Source organism: Vanacampus margaritifer, chromosome 2, assembly GCF_051991255.1.
Source record: "Vanacampus margaritifer isolate UIUO_Vmar chromosome 2, RoL_Vmar_1.0, whole genome shotgun sequence".
NCBI lineage: Eukaryota > Metazoa > Chordata > Actinopteri > Syngnathiformes > Syngnathidae > Vanacampus > Vanacampus margaritifer.
The window spans coordinates 2,527,020-2,542,561 of NC_135433.1; the positions used below are offsets into that span (position 1 = coordinate 2,527,020).

General features: G+C 40.1%; 2 protein-coding genes across 2 annotated transcripts; one reads left to right on the plus strand and one right to left on the minus strand.

Moving 5' to 3' along the window:
- On the minus strand, positions 1–5,070 carry LOC144044980 (E3 ubiquitin-protein ligase RNF126-like). The gene is made up of 9 exons (XM_077559727.1): positions 4,805–5,070; positions 3,763–3,821; positions 3,578–3,638; positions 3,258–3,499; positions 3,066–3,134; positions 2,926–2,995; positions 2,523–2,616; positions 2,303–2,418; positions 1–896 (listed from the first exon to the last, which is right to left on the minus strand). Exons 1-9 carry the CDS (start codon positions 4,880–4,882, stop codon positions 744–746), a joined length of 942 nt encoding a protein of 313 aa, XP_077415853.1. The 5' UTR covers positions 4,883–5,070; the 3' UTR covers positions 1–743.
- Positions 5,071–5,605: 535 nt separating this feature from the next.
- sugp1 (SURP and G patch domain containing 1) lies at positions 5,606–15,516 on the plus strand. Its single transcript, XM_077556120.1, is given in 15 exon segments — positions 5,606–5,751; positions 6,071–6,239; positions 6,369–6,472; positions 8,322–8,377; positions 8,379–8,556; positions 8,719–8,842; positions 8,932–9,032; positions 11,173–11,296; positions 11,399–11,727; positions 13,251–13,357; positions 13,557–13,734; positions 13,833–13,939; positions 14,216–14,361; positions 15,049–15,178; positions 15,267–15,516. Coding segments are annotated over 15 exon segments (1,899 nt in total). The 5' UTR covers positions 5,606–5,732; the 3' UTR covers positions 15,294–15,516.
- The last annotated feature ends 26 nt before the right edge of the window (positions 15,517–15,542 follow it).

Here is a 15,542-nt window from a genome sequence, read left to right on the forward strand (position 1 = left end):
TTTTCTTAAGGACTTTATTGTGACTGTAAAAATACAACATTAAATCAGTAAATAAAACAATACAATTAAAACACTTTTAACCAGTTTCACAGAGGTAAATTATTTTTTTTCATGCCCAAGTACTGGTGGCATAAGTACAATAAATAAGGTTTGGATTTTTTTCCCTGTCTTCACTCATAAAAAAATGCAGTATAAATTCACCAAATTCAACCACCCAAATTGCACCACACACACGGGATCTATTAAGAAAAAGTACTTGAACGCCTTTAAAAAAAAAAAAAAAAACATAAATTGGTAGTTCATCTGATCATTGAAATACTAAACATTGTGCAAATTAAAAACAAAAATAACCAAATGTGCAAACAAATACAGTCAGAAGCATACACACGATTTGATCCACTGGCTGCACATTGGCTCAGCATTCTTCTGACAACTTGATAACCACCACAGGCCAACGTTCGAAAACGGTATTTTGATTTGGAAATGGAAAAACGCGTCCCCAGCCATGTGGCAGAACCTACTTTTGCTATTCTTTCAGTACCCGCCGGAGGATCTCCAAGGCGAATGTCCTCAATGGCTGCAACAGCGGCGACCAGTCAGCACAAGTGGGAGGAATGATGAGTAAGAAGAAGTCGGAGAGAAATTCATCTCAACTTACACGTCTGTAAGAATTAAGACTAGCAGCTGCTTTTGTGTCCGCTGTGGGCGAGACTCGTGAGAGCGTTCAGGTCGCCAGGGGAACTCTACGAGTTGCCGGAAGCGTTTTCATTGCTAGGCGAGTTGGAGGAGGAAGAGGACGAGGAGGAGGGAGAGAAGTTCATCCCTGATAAATCCGGTGGGTTTGTGGCTGTGTTCTGCCCGTTGAGGCTCTTCCTGCACACGGGGCATGTATCGTGCTGGAGGGAAGGGAAGGGAAGGAAACAAAATGTCACTTAAGGTGTGATGCAACTGGAAGCAAGCCTGCTTTGTTGTACTAGCTATGCTAGCCCTGAGCAACGAGACAACCTTGGGGAAAACACACACACATAACTTACCAATTTAGGGCTATATCTCATTGACTTGACTGCAATGGAAAAACTACGACCCCTGGTGTTCTTACCAAGAAACAACATTTTGTGGTGCCATCTAATCAGTACTGTAATTGTTTTTTGTTGTTGTTGTTTTTTTACATCAAAATACTTTGCACGGTAATTTAAAAAAAACATATTTGCGCCACCCACAAGATGCCGGAAGCAATATTTTGTATTTCCGCACGGACATTCATTGCTGACGGACGGCAAAGCGGAGCTAATAAAAACGTGAACGCGGAAAAGGTGACGCGCCTGATGGCGAGCCGACCTGCTCGATGGACGTCCGTTGCTGGAGGTAACAACAAAACAACTTGAAATAACTTTTGCATGCCGTGATTACTGTGAATGGGAATTACTGGGAATTAACGAAAAAGAAAGTGCTACGGACGAGGCGCGGGCATCGCAAAGTCAAAATGACGTAGGTCGTGTACGTCGCAACTTGAGGACTCTCTGCACTGCCAAAAACGAAATGTTACAGATTTGATGTTGCATTTCTTTGTAATGTGCAATCAATTAGCTCATTTGCTCCCAAAAACATATAAATACGTTCTATTTGAAATAATACCATGCTCCCAAAAACGTATTTACTGTATACGTTTTTTTTAGGTTTTATTATGCTAGAGCATACAGAAGACTTTGATACAGCCTCCGAGCTGAAGAGAATGCTTGAAGCAATGGTAGTTATTTAAAAAACGGCCAGCAGGTGGCAGCAGAGTATAAGAGATCAACCAGGGCTATGTTGCAAAAAGTTGTTTTCCCCAGCGTTTTAAACAGATTTTTGAATAATGATGAAACTTAGCTATTTTAATGCTAATTGCTGTAAAACGGAAACTAAAATATAGAAATATAGTTTTTTTTCCTGATGAAAGAAGAGACTTTGATTTTTCTTTTGGTAGGTTTCATGTTTTTATAGCAATAGAACAAATAGTCTGTTGGACATGGAAAAATCTGTCAAAATCTAGTAAAACAGCCAGGAGTGAAGGAGATTGCTTCAGTGAAAATGGCATAAGATGGGGTCAAAGAGCGATGATCTACTTTCAATAATATTTTACTGTCAGGTCATACAGACAGTTTTAACAAACATGACAGGAAGTGCTTTTTTTCCCCATAATGTCATTTGCAGCACCATACTGAGGTGTTTCCAATATTTTTGGATCATTTTCCTTCTAGAAATGAGTGTTTGATCGTGCGGTTGTACATAATGAGGTGTGAAGTCGGTGCGGGTGCAATACCTGTTCAAGCCAAGGGACGACACAGTCATTGTGAAACAAATGATTGCATGGCAGCTGTCTGACGCTCTCGCCGACACCGTAATCTTCTTTGCACACGGGGCACTCTAAACCTGCGCCTGCACAAGGACAACAACAACTCATCATCATCTGCAAATATGTTCCAAATTTGTAGATGTTTATCATTTTTTAATGTTTGATTGTTTTTTTTCTTGAAACGTACACACATGTTCTTCTGTGATGGTGACCGTTGGCAAACTCTTTATCCTTTCTCGATCCGCTGGAGGAGGACCCGTGTTTTCAAACTGGTTGAGGAGCTTCAAGCGATGCAGGCCACAATAGAGCAAACGCATTTGTAGTGTTTCATTATAGCTTTTACTCGTGTGTGTACATTGTACTTTAAATGCTTGAGCATGCTCATAACGCAAAACCCTCATTTCTCAAATCGTCTTTCCCCACTGAAATGAATGGAATGGTCATTAATCTGTTCCAGCCCACCAAGAAAAAGATAAAATACAAATATAATGAATTATGAGTGAATTAAATTATGGCATATTACAAGTCACCCATTGCTTGGGAGACATTTCTAACTTTAATGAATGTAATATAAAAGACGCGTATTCTACCTGTGTGATGATGGCATCCAGTCCATTCGCTCCCCACGCATAATCCATTGGGTTTGAATGAAGCACACCCCTGCAAAAGTTTTCAACCATTTAATGTGGCTTACACAATAATTTTTTTTTTTGGAAAAGTAGATACTTACCACGGTCCCACTCCAATATTTGGCATAGCTGTTGGTGCTATGATCCCATTGACCAGCTGTTGGATAATTCTGTATTAATGGGAAAAAAAAAAAAAAAGAGTTTAAGATTGACATTTGCCTTGTGGTGATAACATGTTAACACAATGACTTTTTGTTAACTAAAACACAATAGCAATCTTCACACATGGTTACCCCTCTAACGTGGGAACTCCTTCATGGCGTGTGCCCTGTCGTTGAGCCGCATGTCGACCCCGCGGTTGGTGCGTGCCCGATCGTTGATGCGGATCTATTTCCTGTTCCCGCTGAATTTCTGTCTCTCTGTTATCTTCTGTGGGTAGCCAAGTTCTGAGTTCAAAGTTTTCGTTGAAAATTCCCAGCGTGAATGGACTGCTCCCGGAAGGAAAGGTGAACAAGTGCTGGTGATTCATGATCGGCTGGAAAAGACAGAATGGGGATGATTTCACACAACGGCTTAAAGGTGCAAAAAACCTCAATCGACGGCTTTAACTGACCTGAAAGGGTATTTGTGTCTGTTCACTTGCGGAGGATGTGGATGGAGAGCTATCTTCACTTCTGCATGGGAATGGGGGGGGGGGATAAAAGTTGAAAAAAATCATCCCGCATTCTGTCGCCACAGCTTTGGCTAACGGGGGGGGGGGATATTTACAATATTTCCATTTCAGTATTTTCCTTATACCTTCTTTCATCTGGCAATTCCTCAATGAATCCAGATTCGCAGCGTGGACAGGTAAAGTCCTTCAGAAAATGACAAAAAAATGAAAGTCACATTAGTACATTACATTCGGAAGAACCGAATAGGCACCGAATATCGCAGAAAATGTTGATACAAAATAGCACGAAATGCATATTAGTATTGATGGTTTCTTAAGAGGTTGTATATAAGTCGTTGTTTCCAGAATGACTACAATGCATTCATCGCGTCGGCTGGATTCCAGCAATCATCTTTACTTTGGCATCAGTCCGCCTCGAAAACGTCCCCAGTAGCTTCAAAAATGTTGCTGCTCGCCTCTTAACTGGAACACGTAAAAGGGAGCTGTTATTTTCTTACCTCCCTCCACTGGCTGCCTGTGCACGTCAGAGCTCATTTAGAGACTTTTTGGTTTTGTTTTTATAGCTGAGGGCCAAATTGTGTAAAGGATGGCAGGTCGCGCGCCAAATTGTCTGAGTTTGTTTTTCTAGAGAAACACACTTTTATTTGACTCAGGCACACACACAATTATTAAAGATCAACTTGAGTAAAGATTGAGTTGATAAAAAGGAAATCATAGGCATTCCATTGAAGAAGCCAATCTAATAATATGAATAACACCATCGAGACAACAGTTACAAGATTGAATACACATTTTCTGCTGTCTATACTACTAATGAAGGGACATTGTATTCCAACAATTAGTATTGAAGTTCAGTGACTGAAAATCAGACAATCGTAATAGCTTGCTTTTTATTATGGCGTTGGAAAGGATAGCAAACCTTTGAGCACAGGCCGACAGAATTGAATACAGTCACAAGTGTATTGTTACGAAGACAAGGTTATATATGTGTTCACTAGACCATTATAACGGCAACGCGTCCACCAAGTTTAACAAGAAGTAGTACGAGTACTTGCTAGCAAACGAGCGTGGCTAGCGACGTAACTCTGTCCCCCGCACACAAACACACACAACCATCAACACCACTCGTCAAAGTCAAGACATCAACTGCCGCTTGGTTTGCCTTACCGGTAAACGCGGGCTTATCTCTGCTGAACACCGGTGGCAGAAAAACCGGCAGGACGACGGTAAAGAAGCTTCAGCCATTTCTCCCACTCAACAACACTGGCAGGTTTTTACCAAACGATCGCGAGAACGGACTCGCCAACGTGAGGGCATGGACTTGACCGATTCACTACCGAAGAATGAGCGATGAGGCGAGTGAAAACGTTCGAACTCGTCGTGTGCGCACAGTAGCGGACGCCGTGCGGCCATTTACTATGAGAAACTGACGACATTCCGCGATGCATTCTGGGATAGATAGCAAAACAAGCAGAAGCTTCGTCGATAAAAACGGAAGAGGCAAGTGCACATCCGGCAGGTGCCTTAAGAAAGCTTTATGACCTGATACATGGCTGGCTTCACCCTCAAGTTTTCTAGGAGTTTTTTTTTTTTGGGGGGGGGGGGCTCTAGTAGAAGGCATTTGTTTTGGTCTTATTATGTGCAATACAAATAATGACTATGTGGTAAATACTATTCTTGTCCTGTCCTCTTAAACCCATTTTCCCCCGTTTACACAATACGTTTGTATCTTTCTTAAAAGCCCTCAGATTTATGAAAAATCTTGTATAATTGATGCATATAATCTATCTGAAAAGCCCTATTATTTATTTCGTCTATTTTTTAAATGTACCTGATCCATTTTGTATTTGACTTTGACAAAAGCTATAGTTCTATGTATCTTGTTCAATTTAAGAAAATTTGGGAAAAGAAAATACATGTGTAAGTACTGCGTAACTGTGCTTTTATGTCGGCGGTGGGAAAAAGCATACCGGAAGTAGTGCTCTTATTTATGCTCTCAAATTAGCGAGTGGAGTAGCCTCAATAGCATCGATGCAACATTTGCGTATGCCTGTTGACGTCGTTTGTAAAATTACATTCCTTTCCTACTACGACGATGGAGTCTAGTGATACAGGTACATTCATACTGTTTGGTTTTATGTTTGGCTTTATGTTTGGCTGTAGTTTCAGTGAATACTAGCATTCGGCGTCAGTTAGCATCCTGTAGCCGAAAAGACTACAGTATTAACCATCGTAGCTAGCATGCGACTAATAGCGTGCGAGAACAATCGTTAGTTCATACCATGAAATTAAATTGCACTCCACGTTAAACTCCATCTCACTGTCTAGTTTTAGTATTGTGTTATTCATCTTAAGAAATGGTAACACGTTGAAGTAGCAACGTGGAACGTCTGTAAAAGATTCATAATGTTGCTTCTCCTCTTGCTCTTTTAGGGAGAGGAGGATGGAAAAACAAGAACGCACAGCCACAGAAACAGAAGATGAACATGAATATTATCCGCCAAGAGCAACTGATAGCCGAGAAAAAGAAGGAAATTGAAGCCAAGTTGGCAGAGCAAGCCAAAATTAATGCACAAACCCCAAATAAATGTCTGCCTGCAAGGTAAGTACATACTCATGTACAATCAGTAATTCTGTTAGTTTGATTGTGTTAATGTCAGGTGTTACATACCCATTCTGTTGTATTGATTGTAAGCTAAATTAATAATGTCTCCTCTTGCGATCCCAATAGTTCTCCCACTATGCAAGGACCCTCCTCCAACAAGTTTGTAAATGATGGCAGCTTCTTACAGCAATTCATGACGATGCAGAAGCAGAAACCTAACAGCGTTTCCGGTTAGTACCACAAGCTGTTCCCATATCATTTGTGTTTTAAGTGGATATATTTAGACAACAGGGCATTTCAAAATCACACGGGGAAAAAAATCAATGCATTAGATATAACTATAAAAATCGAAACAATGTGGGCGTTCTATCAATCCTCAGAAGCTGACATATAACAAGAGGAATGATGGGGTGAAATCACTTTGCTATGTGACACTACTTAATTACATTCAATGGTCCATATTATGTTACAATAACTCATCAAATCTCTAGGCTCTAGAGCTTAGAATGTCAAAAGTTAAATACAGAAGGGCAAAAAAAGTATTTGGCCAGTTTCCCATAGACTTCTTATTGGATTTTGGACGAATACTTTTTTACACTGTATTTAATGAGATTTTATGCTGCCCGAAGACTTTATTAATAACACATTCTTTTGGTGCACTAATACTTTTGTACAGTACAGTGGTACCTTGGCTCACGAACTTAATTGGTTCCCACAGAGAGTATGTGAGCCGAAAAGTTCGTCTTCCAAACAAGTATTTCCCATAGGAAACCATTGAAATGAGAATAATCCGTTCCCAGGTCCCCATAAAACACAATTTTCTACTAAAAAAGCCTTAAAACTACACAAAATCTACCTTATTTTATTTATAATAAATGTGCTATTGTATTGTAATTAAAGAAATACACTGTACTGTATAATAAAGTTTTCTTATTTGCAAAACTTGCAACTTGCCTTTGTGATGGTACAGTAGTTGAAGGCTTGATGGAATGGAGTGGGAGGAGGAGGGAGGGAGGGAGTTACTGTTTGGAAGGAGAGTCCTCCGGTGTGGCTTCTCTTCTTTGCTTCTTAGGAGACTCTTTATCCTTGTTGCTGACTAAAAACCTCTTAATTGACACCTGTTGCTTTCTGAGTTGTAAGGTCTTACGAAACTGAGGCATCACATTATCATTCATCATTTTGATGATTCTCATAGCCACAGTCTTTTCTGAATGGTACTGTTCGACAAAATCCTGCACATCACTCCACTTTGCTAACATGGTCTTGATGCTCTCACTTGATGCTGATAAACGCGCACCTCGTTCATGTTTGTCGATGATCTCCTTCTTCTGCTCGACCGTAATTTTCTTCAATGTCTTCTTAGTCTTAACACTAGCCTTTTGTGGGGTCTTTTTCGGTCCCATGGTAGCAAAAGTACACTCCAGAAGTACTCCAAAATGATCCAAAATGTCTACCGAACACAAACCACGTCCGCACTCAAACAAAGGGGGCGATGAACTGGGACGCCGTGAGCGTGCGTCAGCTTCTGGTGATTTCTCGTGTCGCGAGATTTGGTTCGTCCGCCGAAAACTAGTTCGTCAGCCGAGACAAAATGCTCGCGAATTTAATGTTCGTGAGCTGAAGCGTTCGTGAGCCGAGGTACCACTGTACTTCACATATATAAAATCATCAGTAGTATTTAAAAATGTTTTTTTTTTAAGTATTCTTTGATTTAGTAAAGTATTTTAATTATTATTCATGTAGTAATTATTACAAAAGACTAGATGTTTTGGTGTGAGCTATTATTCACTGTTTTTTTTGTTTGGTTTAGTTTTTTGCTAATGTTTTAGGTTTTTGCTATGGTATTGTTTCAGTACCAGTATGGGAGGTACTTTATGCAGGGATACTATCGAAGTCAAAAATACCTGCACCTAACATGCACATTTTGATTGATTATTAATGCATTTTTCCCCAAATATTTGATGGGATCATTCTAAAAAAATATCCTTATAGCTGCAGCCCCAGTGTTTAGACAATAACTGTGACTGCACCCTTTTTGTTTTATAAATTTTCGATTTTTGTAATTTATGTTTTCTCTAGGTTCCCCCAGTGACACCAAAAGCCAATCATCATCCCCCGGAGGAAACGCACTGCAAAAAAAAAAGCATTTTGGTCGGCAAACGTCCTGGCGTCGGCAGCATGCTCAGCCAGTTTAAGAGCTACTCGCAGTCGAAGAAGAGTCCAGTTCTCAGCCAGAGGCCAAGTGTGTTTTGTTCCCCGGATGACGACGATGATGAGGAAGAGATCGATTTCTCAGAATTCTTAAATATGAAAGGTAAATCAAGGCCCGTGTGTTTCAGTGTAGCTCCGGACCACAAAATGGCTCGGACAAATTTCGGGTCATCCCCTCTGCCTGCTCCGAGGGCGCGCTTGGCTTAAGACTGGCATTTTGTCCCACGTGACCAAAAGAGTAAATGTACTGATAGGCTGCTTAAAGTTTCTCCCCCAGAGGACCCAGACACCAGACTGATTATCAACAAGCTGGCCTCTTTAGTGGCGGAGGGGGGACCCGAGCTGGAGAGGAGGGCCAAGGAGGACTACAAGGACGATCCGCTTTTCTCGTAAGTCTGAAGGACAGATCCTCTCCTCCAGCTTTATTGAACTCATAAAGTTTTTAACCTCATGTGCCCCCCCCCCCCCCCAACCACAGATTTTTGACCGATAGAAACAGTATGGAGTATCTATACTACAAAAAGAGAGTTGCCGAATTAAGAAGGAACGCGCCTGCGCCCAAAAACACGTCAGTTAATGGTAAGTTGTCTTATGGCAGCTCATATTCCTTCATTTTAGAAGCTGAAATGTGCACTCAGGGGTGTCAAACATATGGCCCGTGAGCCAGAACTGGCTCATCAGTTGAGCCAATCAGGACATATCGCAAACTGAAGTTTTTCACCAAAATTAACAGTTGGGTCTAATTTGGTCCACTGAATGGCACACTGATGACCACTTAAAGGACGTTCAGATATTTGGCCGTGACTATGGATTTGATGCAAAAATGTCGTGCTCATTTTTGGTAAGAAAATTCAAATTGATCTGCAGAATGTACGTGGAATTAAAAAAAAAAAGCTTGAAATATTTTTGACCCATCATTATTTATATCTTATTAGGCCACGGAGATGTTTGTCTTACCCACTTGAGATCAAACTTGAGTGAAAGTGAATTAAATTGTGTTTGACACCCCTGGCCTACAATGTATTACTTTTGTCACTTACCATTCTGTTCAATCTGACATACAAGTTTGGTCTTGTAATGATACTTTGTCATTACTGTCATATACAATGCACTTTATTGCACCAGGTAATTTTTAATTTACTTGTACTTTGACTTGTAACTTTTTTTTTTTTTTGTAGATAAGAGCTATCACATGACAGAATTTTTTTTTTTGTCATGAGGTGCAAGCAAATATTTGAGTTACAATTGTTAAATTGGTGACATCAAAATAACACCAGTTTTTCTTAAAAAAAAAAAAAGCCAAGCTGTTTATTGCCACTCCCACTTAAAGCTATGAATGTAGAATTTTCAATTTCGAATCGCTACTGCCACCTGCTGACGAAAAACTGAAACCGCTCATACCCTTCTTCACGTACACACCCGTCACATCCACAGACGGGACACGAGAAATTCGAACCCGAATCCAACCTGAAAACTATTGGCCAGAGGCTTGCAGGAGTACCCATTGTGAACAGCTGAGTTGTTAATCTACTAATTAGAAAACATTTCGATCATAAATGGTCAAATAAGAAGGCTACTGTAAAGATATTTTGGGGGAATTTTTTCCCCATATTGCAGCATTAAATGCCCATTCAGTTATCATGATGTCAGACTGCTGAATGTTTTCATTCTATTGATTAACTCTTTGACTGCCAAAAACGTTAAATAACGTTTAGTAAAATCCTATGGAGGGGTGCCAAAGACGTTAAAAGACGTTTTTTTCCAAAACAGAGGTGAAACTAACCATTTTCTATTGTTGATTACTGAAAAACGGAATAAGGTAGAAACAAACTTTTTTTTCTGATGAAAGATGAAAGTCCAATCTTCATCTATCATTTGGTAGTATGTGTGTTTCCATAGTCCAAACACATCATTTTCTGTGGACCTTGAAAGATCAGTCAAAATGCTTAAATCGGCTGGCACCCACGGCATCCCTTTTCTGAAAACGTCTGGCAGTCAAAGAGTTAAAAAGCTATACAATTTATCAATTCAAATAAAAAAACACTCTTGTTAAATTACAAGTTTTGTGGTCTGAGCAGAATTCCACTCTTAAGTCAAGGCACCATTGTTGATCAAATCAGAGTTCTCATTTAGTTTCATATTTAGTGCTATGCGTACATTGCAAGTAGTTGTTTACCTATCATCTCACGTTTCCCTGATTTGGGAGAGAGAACAAAAGACATAACCTACTTTTTTCTTTATTACGGATTTATCTCAATGCTTTCACTCGTACAATTAAAACTCAGTTTGTGACGTCATCATCTTATATCATCCATGAACCAGAAAGTAGCTTGCTAACTAAAGGATGGAGAGTTTAGCGTTTTGGATCTCCCCCCCCCCCCCCCTTTTTTTATTTTATTTTTTTTACTCCCAAACAAGCAATTTTAGACAAATTAAGTTGCAACTTATAGGTAGGGAGAATACAAAGATGTCATTAACACAGTGACGACAGTAAGTACAGGTATGAATGGCACCAGGTGTGCGTCGACATAAAGTATGAGTTGCCATTGTGCGTATTTGGTCAACTCGATTCCCATTCACCAGTGCTGTCCTCGTTGCTCCTCCTCCCTCTTTTTGTTTTATCCTCCATTAGCTCTAGACTGGTGATGTATGATGCCAGTTGAGTTTGGTACAGTAGTAGAGTGTCATTTGAGCCCCAGTACTGATAGACTGCTTAAAGTCTCCCCCCCAGTGGACGCGGAAAGCCAGCAAGTGGCCGAGAAGCTGGCCAGGTTTGTGGCTGAGGGTGGCCCAGAGGTGGAAAGCATCGCCATCGAGCGTAACCGCGACAACCCCACCTTCAGGTCGGCTTCTTTCAAAGCAACGTTCGCACCAGCCCAGTAAATGCTCATTTGTCGTTAACCTTGCGTGACTTTTTTTGTTTTGTTTTGTTTCGATCCCTCCAGTTTTTTATTTGACCACCAAAACCCAGCCAACCGTTACTACAAAGAGAAGCTACGGGAATATCGTGCCGCAGCCTCCCAGACGTCCTCACCGTCGTCAGCGGAGTCCAGGACGGAGCCGCCGAAAGCGGCTGCTCCTCCTCCACGAGCCCAGATCGCGTTCTCGCCGGCGTCTCAAGCACACGGTCAGGCGGAAGATACGACAGCGCCTGTCAAACGCAAGAGGAAGAGTAGATGGGGGGCCGAAGATGACAAAGTGGAGCTTCCCATTCCGGCCATCGTCGCCCCTCAGGAACTTGGCGTGCCGGACCCCAACATGCCGTCTCTCTCTGGTACTTGACATACATGCTCAGTGAACTCTTCAAATGTGCAGGTTTTTCCTAAATACGGCAGAACCTCATTTTCGTGATCATTCTAAAACTGAATCAAATCTGTGACACCAGCAGACACTATATATTTTATTTTGCTTTTTTTTTCTCTCTCACATACCTTTAAATTGAAAACAAGTGAGACAAACTATATGTATTGATGAATATATAAAAAATAATAATATATATATATTAATTAATTAATTAAAAATACATGAAATATATAAGTATAATATAATAAAATAAAATAAATAAAAATGATTAGTGCTGTCACTATTGAATATTTTTAGAATTGATTATCGGTTATTCAATCGATTAATCAACTCATTAGATTCATTTTTTTATTATATTTTTGCATTACAAAAGCAAAGTAAAAACAGATGTTTGCAAATGTCTTATTTGAATTAAACACAGAAGATAATCAGTCTTCTTTCATGAAGGACTACAAAACCGTGAACAATTACTGTTGATTTGCTGAAATCAGAGAATTTGGACCATTTAAAAAAAAAAAATAAGGCTCAATAATAATAAAAATAAATTGTATTTGTAATGCACTTTACATTTCCAAAGAAATGGCAAAGTGCAAAAAAAAAAAAAAAGTTGAACAGTGCAGGTTTGTGATCTCAATGTCACCCTCAACAATATACAGGGATGTGATTTTTCCGCTAATTCGCGGAATTCCGCTTTTTTTTTATCTCCCTCCCAAAAAAAAAAAATTCCGATTTTTTTATTTTTTTTATTTATTTTTTTTGTAGTTCATTGTGTATGCACATGACTCCGACAGATAACATCTTCTGCTATAACAAAGACATTTGTGGTATGCTCTAATATGAGTTACTTTTCATTTGGTCATGATACAATTATTTGTTCATGAAATTTGAACTCTTCAACATTATTTATGTGTTAACTTAGTAATCACATTAGTTAGATATGATGATATTCTCAGTGATAGTTTTTAAAAGCAAAGGCAGTCCAATGTTTTTGAATGTGACTGATTTTGAGTTGACTAAAACTGCCATTTTATATGGGATAGTTCAATATACATTGAAAATTTATGCTGTTGTTTTGTCTATTTCTTTGTCATGTGAGTGCATTGAAAGTACTTAAAAACACGGAAAACCCATGAGCTCCGGCCTTGTCCCCCCACCAAGGCACTACCCTGGACCTAGCTGGGTGCCAGCGGCCCCCAGACCCCGGCTAAATTTTCAGATAATTTCACTTTGGTCAAATCACATCCCTGAATATAGAAAACATAAAGCTTTAAAAGGCCTTCTGAAATAAATGTGTCTTTAGATCTTTTTTTAAAGGCCTCTACACTTTGTGGGGCCCTTCGGGGCATTCCAGAGCCTACAATTATGCGATTTTTTTTAAAAAGTATTTGTCGATTTATTTGATAATCGATTACTTGTCGATTGATCAATTAATTTTGACAGCTCTGAAATATATATTAAAACATGAATATTGTGGTCATGTCCCTTGTGTTTTAGCTCAAGATCTTCAAGGCCTTGGTTATAAGAAGGGGAAGCCCGCTGGTCTTGTTGGTGTGACAGAACTGTCTGAAGACCAGAAGAAACAGCTAAAGGAGCAACAAGAGGTACGCAGTTGTTCGTACACACAAGGTGAAACAAAAAAAAATCAGTTTAGCTCCGGCCCACAAGGAAAAGAAACAATGTCACTCCTGGCTTGTGCACTCCATTTACCATGTGACTGCCTTGCACTTGTTGAGAAAGGACACCATGACTAGACCAGGTGAGCTGAATTGGATGTGAGCTGCTAATGGAATCATTTTGCAGATGCAAGAGATGTACGACATGATCATGAAGCACAAGCGCGCAATGGCCGAGATGCAGCAGATGTGGGACAAGGCCATCAAAGACCACCAGCACGAATATGACAGCGACGAGGATGTGGACCAGGAGGCGGGCACTTGGGAGCATCAGCTCCGAAAAATGGAAATGGAGAAGACGCGAGGTACGGCTGGCAGTCATTAACAAACAGGCAGCAGTTGACTAGCATTTCAGTGAGCAGCGTCTTACAATTGGATCGTGTTGCTGTGCTGATTTCCTCAGAGTGGGCAGAATCTCTGACCGATATGGGCAAAGGGAAACACTTCATTGGAGACTTCCTGCCTCCTGAGGAGCTGGATAAGTTCATGGAGACTTTCAAAGCACTCAAGGTCAGCTGTTGTTGGGATTCTCTTGAAATAACAAGGAAGGGAATTACTATTGAATATTTTTAATAATTAATTAAGTTGAATTTTCAATAGTTCCGCATAGCACAACTATGATGGCCAACATAAGGTATTGACAGGATCGAGGAGTGGACAAGCTATGAATGAATAAATCCACGTGTTGTCTTCCATCCGCGCTTCTTTTCTTTTGCCCTCTTTTTCCTTCTATGAGGAAAGTAAAAGCGACGCTGGCGTGAATGCACGTCTCTCGTTCCTTTGCAGGAGGGGCGTGACCCGGATTACTCTGAGTACAAAGAGTTCAAGTTGACGGTGGAGAATCTGGGTTTCCGCATGCTGATGAAGATGGGCTGGAAGGAAGGCGAAGGTCTCGGCAGCGACGGGCAGGGCATCAAAGCTCCTGTCAACAAGTGCGTATTCGTCTTCGCAAATGCGTAGCCTTTCATCTCATTCGTTTTGATTCTTGATTTGTTGAATGGAGTTAACATCACTTGGTCATCCTGCATAGAAAACAAAATATTGATTATGTCAAAACCCTTTTCGTTTTTTATTATATCTTGATGGGATTCATTTTGTCTGTGCGTGTGTAGAACACAGTTTTGTTTGATCACAATTAAATGTGTGATAATACTTATGATTTTTTTTCCCAAGCTAGTTTGTTTGATCTCAGATTCAATAGCATTTAAATGACAGTTAACATTTTCATTTGAGTTGACCACGTTATTACTGAAGAAGGATCTGGTTTAGAAGGACAACTTTTTTGCAAAAGTGAAAAATGATCAAATTCTTGGTTGGTTAATGTGATCATTTTTGCATTTTGACCACAACAACCTCCCTCCTCACATCCCTTGTGTTTTTATGTCAACGAATAAAACCGTCACTTAGGATACAGTGGCTCTTACTTTGTTTTGTTTTTTGTCTATATTACAGTAAACAAATATAAAGTAACTCTTTGTGAAGCTTTACGCCTTTTAAAATCCCTTTTCCTGGTGTGTGTTTGTCAAGACCACTTTTTTCTTTACATAACTGTGAAAGACATTATCCAATACCTTCTTGGCTGTGGAAACGGATTTAAGTGCTTCTCTGATGGGCTGCAGGGGCACGACAGCGATGAATGGAGCAGGCTTTGGCGTTGACCGTCCAGCCGATCTGTCAAAAAGCGACGATGAGTATGATGCCTTCAGAAAGAGGATGATGCTCGCCTACCGCTTTCGGCCGAATCCACTGGTAAGCAGACGTCTCCTACTCTTTTCTATACGACACCATAAATGTGTCAAAACAACTGATCACTGAATTTAATCAAATGTTTTCACAGAATAATCCACGGAGACCATATTACTGACAGAAGACGGCTGCTTACATAAATGGAAGGAAATCATAGAGTGTTGTCAAATTAAATTTCCTCGCACAGTAGAAATATTTGACAGTGTATGTTAGATTCACACTAAATGTTAGGCTTCATTCAGGTTTGAATATCCCAACTGCTTCTTTATCAACAATTACTGTACTGTGTTTCACCGGAAATAATTAAAGACGCCCTGTACATTTCCATGTGTCCCACATTATTCCGTTTTCAGTGTATCTGGTTTCA